At 46.1% G+C, this 5000-nt stretch overlaps 1 protein-coding gene across 1 annotated transcript in view; it reads right to left on the reverse strand.

Moving 5' to 3' along the window:
* The window catches only part of LOC145396334 (fasciclin-2-like), a 108669-nt gene that overhangs the window by 63499 nt on the left and 40170 nt on the right, over positions 1-5000 (reverse strand). The window contains exons 8-12 of the mRNA XM_080269733.1: positions 4963-5000; positions 3844-3988; positions 2012-2112; positions 1119-1280; positions 1-106 (exon numbers count right to left, since the gene is read on the reverse strand). The exon at positions 1-106 is cut by the window's left edge and continues 81 nt beyond it; the exon at positions 4963-5000 is cut by the window's right edge and continues 174 nt beyond it. Of these exons, the coding sequence (XP_080125859.1) occupies positions 1-106; positions 1119-1280; positions 2012-2112; positions 3844-3988; positions 4963-5000 (552 nt within the window). The remainder of the gene's footprint in view (positions 107-1118; positions 1281-2011; positions 2113-3843; positions 3989-4962) is intronic.

The raw sequence follows: 5000 nt of genomic DNA on the forward strand, positions 1-5000 counted from the left end.
CGTGGCTGTGTAGGTTTTCCAGCGTGTACGTCGACTTGCCCGGGAACGCGATGGTCTCTGTGGTGGGGCTGCCCTGCGCCTCCCACCTCCCGGAGACATTCTGCACCTACATGGAGAGAGAGAGAGAGTGAGAGAGATAGGGAGAGTCATCATCATCATCATCATTCCTCCTCTTCTCCACATTCTGCACCTACATGGAGAGAGAGAGAGAGAGTGAGAGAGATAGGGAGAGTCATCATCATCATCATTCCTCCTCTTCTCCACATTCTGCACCTACATGGAGAGACAGAGAGTGAGAGAGTGAGAGAGATAGGGAGAGTCATCATCATCATCATTCCTCCTCCTCTCCACATTCTGCACCTACATGGAGAGAGAGAGAGTGAGAGAGAGGGAGTCATCATCATCATCATCACCACTGCCATCATCATCATCATCTTCCCTCCTCCTAAATACTTTCCTCCCCATTCTCTTACGCTTTCTCCTCCTCCTCCTCCTCCTCATCGTCATCATCTTTCCTCCAAATTACTGACCTCCTCCTTCTCCTCTTTCTTCCATTATCTCCTCCTAATTATTCTCCTCCCCTTCCTCCTCCTCCTCCTTTGTCTTCCTCCTCCTCCTTTGTCTTCCTCCTCCTCCTCTTCCTCCTCCTTTGTCTTCCTCCTCCTCCTCCTCCTCCTTTGTCTTCCTCCTCCTCACCACCACCATCATCATCAAAATGAAATTAAATAACTGCAAGTAGTCAATTTCCTCCTACTGCTTCTCTTCCTCCTCCCCCTCCTTCTTCCCCTCCTCCTCCCTCCTAGCCCAAACCAAGTGAAAGACAGTGAAATGCAGTGAGAGTGAGGGAGATAGGGAGAGTCACATCATTTATCCTCCTCCTCTCTCTTTCTCCTCCTCCTCCACATTCTGCACCTACAAGGAGTGAAATACAAGGTGAAATACAAGGTGAAATACAAGGTGAAATGCAGTGAAATACAAGGTGAAATACAAGGTGAAATGCAGTGAAATACAAGGTGAAATACAAGGTGAAATGCAGTGAAATACAAGGTGAAATACAAGGTGAAATGCAGTGAAATACAAGGTGAAATACAAGGTGAAATAACATCCGCCACACTCACCTGGTAGTAAATCACCTGGAAGAAGTCAATCTCCTTGCCATTGTCCAGGGGTACGCTCCACTGCAGGGTGTAACGGTCAGGGTACGGGATTTCAGTGACTCCACCTTTGACGTTGAAGATCAGGGGTTCCTCCGGCGCCGCGTGTTTGGGCATGTCGACGCTCTGGAGGGAGAGAGAGGGAGAGAGGTTAGAGGTACAGAGAGAGAGAGAGAGGGAGAGGTTAGACATAGAGAGAGAGAGGAAGAGTGTCTTTAGAGAGGCGTGTTTGGGCATGTTTACGCTCTGGAGGGAAAGAGAGAGAGAGAGGGAGGTTAGAGATACAGAGAGACAAGACAGAGAGAGAGAGAGAGAGAGAGAGGTTAGAGAGAGAGAAAGAAGAGAGACACAGAGATTGATAGGGAGAGAAGGGTAAATCTGAGGCCGTGTGTTTGGGCATGTTTACGCTCTGAAGGGAGAGAGAGAGAGGAGAGAGAGGTTAGAGATAGAGACAGAGAGACAAGACAGAGAGAGAGAGAGGTTAGAGATAGAGAGAGAAGAGACAGAGACACACACACACACAGAGACTGATAGGGAGAGAAGGGTAAATCTGAGGCTGTGTGTTTGGGGATATCGACGCTCTGGAGGGAGAGAGAGAGAGAGAGGTTAGAGAGAGAGAGAGAGAGCTTAGAGGGAGAAAGACACATACACAAACACAGGGAGAAAAGCTGAGAGGAAGAAGGAGGGAGAGAGAGAGAGAGAGAGAGAGAGAGAGAGAGAGAGAGAGAGACAGACAGACAGACAGAAGCGATCAGGGATGGATGGATTACTAAACAGATAGACAGAAAGATAGATAGTTAAAGACAGTTAGATAGATAGAAAGACAGACAGATAGATAGACAAATAGATCAACTCACCTCCTCTCCACCCCACTCTCCGAGACCGGCTTCGCTCCGCGCGGCAAACCGGAAGATGTACGTCATCATAGGTGTAAGTCCATCCAGTGTGTACGAGGAGCCTGTGTGTAGGTGTATAAATTAGTGTACATATATTACACACACACACACACACACACACACACACACACACACACACACACACACACACACACACAATTCATTACCAAATTCATAAAGCTAGCATATATTCTTCACTAATTATATATACACTACAAGTGTATCCTCATCTATCTATCTATCTATCTATCTATTGCCAGACGCCACAATCCCATAAGGGGTGGCCATTTGTCTATCTATCTATCTATTGCCAGACGCCATAATCCCATAAGGGGTGGCCATTTGTCTATCTATCTATCTATTGCCAGACGCCATAATCCCATAAGGGGTGGCCATTTGTCTATCTATCTATCTATTGCCAGACGCCATAATCCCATAAGGGGTGGCCATTTGTCTATCTATCTATCTATCTATTGCCAGACGCCATAATCCCATAAGGGGTGGCCATTTGTCTATCTATCTATCTATTGCCAGACGCCATAATCCCGTTAGGAGTGGCCATTTGTCTATCTATCTATCTATTGCCAGACGCCATAATCCCATAAGGGGTGGCCATTTGTCTATCTATCTATTGCCAGACGCCATAATCCCGTAAGGGGTGGCCATTTGTCTATCTATCTATCTATTGCCAGACGCCATAATCCCATAAGGGGTGGCCATTTGTCTATCTATCTATCTATTGCCAGACGCCATAATCCCGTAAGGGGTGGCCATTTGTCTATCTATCTATCTATTGCCAGATGCCATAATCCCATAAGGGGTGGCCATTTGTCTATCTATCTATTGCCAGACGCCATAATCCCATAAGGGGTGGCCATTTGTCTATCTATCTATCTATTGCCAGACGCCATAATCCCATAAGGGGTGGCCATTTGTCTATCTATCTATCTATTGCCAGACGCCATAATCCCGTAAGGGGTGGCCATTTGTCTATCTATCTATCTATTGCCAGACGCCATAATCCGGCAAGGGGTGGCCATTTGTCTATCTATCTATCTATTGCCAGACGCCATAATCCCGTAAGGGGTGGCCATTTGTCTATCTATCTATCTATTGCCAGACGCCATAATCCGGTAAGGGGTGGCCATTTGACTTTGAGTTAGTTGTTTTACGGGGAGGGGCACTAACCCTCCACCAACCCACTTGTTGACACGTAGGCAGCACGTATGGTTGGGTTATATGGTTACCACCCAGCGTTGTAAATGGTTTGTTTTACGGGGAGGGGCACTAACCCTCCACCAACCCACCTGTTGACACGTAGGCAGAACGTATGGTTTGGTTATATGGTTACCACCCAGCGTTGTAAATGGTGCTTGATCTCTGGCAGCCTCCCTATTCAGCCGTTCACACCCCTCACCCTCCACATGTGAAAAAATCCGTTTGGTAATGCATTATTGTGATTGATTACCAAACGAATTATTCATTACCAAATTGGCCCATACTATCTCTCTCTCTCTCTCTCACCTCTAGTACAGAATTTGCTCCCTCCATCCTCCCAGTTGGTGTCATGTAGTCTCTCTCTCTTCTCCTCTCTCCATCTCTCCCCCTCCTTCCCTCCTCCCTCTCTCTCTACTCTCTCACTTCCTCTCACCTTTAGTCCAGAATTTGCTCTCTCCATCCTCCCAGTTGGAATAATATAATCTCTCTCTTCTTCCTTTCTCATTCTCTCTTCCCCCCCTCTCTCTCACTCTCTCCCTTCTTTCCCTCTCTCTCACTCTCTCACTTTCTCTCACCTTTAGTCCAGAATTTGCTCTCTCCCTCCTCCCAGTTGGTGTCATGAAGTCTGTATTCAACCACGTATCCTTGTATAGGAAGACCCCCATTGTCGGCGGGATCTGTAATAATCCACGTTATCGTCGTCGCTGTTTTCTTGTCAACCTGCGGGACGTGGAGATAGATAGATAGATAGATGGAGGGCTGAATGGATAGATAAACTGATGGGTAGATAGATATATAGATAGATAGAAGGATGGAAGAGATATTGACAGATAGATAATCAAGTAATTCTGCTATCATTCATGTTATCGTAGTCGCTGTTTTCTTGTCAACCTGCGGGACGTGGAGATAGATAGATAGATAGATGGAGGGCTGAATGGATAGATAAACTGATGGGTAGATAGATATATGGATAGATAGAAGGATGGATCAGATACGGATGGATAAAATGATATTATCGGATGGATCTCTTACAGTCCATGTTATCATAGTGGCTGTTTTCTTATCTACCTGTGGGAGGTGGAGATAGATAGATAGATAGATGGAAGGCTGAATGGATAGATAAACTGATGGGTAGATAGATATATGGATAGATAGAAGGATGGATCAGATATAGATGGATAGATGGATGGGTGTGAAGATGGATGGATGATAGGAATATTGATAGACAGATAGACAGGTAGATAGATAGATAGATGGAAGGCTGAACGGATAGATAAACTGATGGGTAGATAGACAGGATAGATGGAGGGATGAGAGAGAGAGAAGAGGAGGAGGAAGAGAGAGAGAAGAAGAGGAGGAGGAAGAGAGAGAGAAGAAGAGGAGGAGGAAGAGAGAGAGAAGAAGAGGACGAGGAAGGAGTAGGGAGGCTAAATGAAACACGATAGGAATATTCATGGATAGACAGATAGATAGGTAGATAGACAGATAGATGGAAGGCTGGATGGATAGATAAACTGATGGGTAGACAGACAGGATAGATGGAGGGATGAGAGAGAGAGAAGAAGAGGAGGAGGAAGAGAGAGAAGAAGAAGAGAAGGAGGAAGGATTAGCAAGACAAGATAAAACACACTTACCAACACAAACCCACGCAAGAAAAAATTGAGCTGGGAGTGAGAAAGTAAGCTGGCTCTCACCTTGGCATCAGCGACGGGGCCTGGGACGTGAGCTTCCT

Source organism: Coenobita brevimanus, chromosome 36 (genome assembly GCF_032717465.1).
Source record: "Coenobita brevimanus isolate Jiangsu-jjx chromosome 36, ASM3271746v2, whole genome shotgun sequence".
Taxonomy (NCBI): domain Eukaryota; kingdom Metazoa; phylum Arthropoda; class Malacostraca; order Decapoda; family Coenobitidae; genus Coenobita; species Coenobita brevimanus.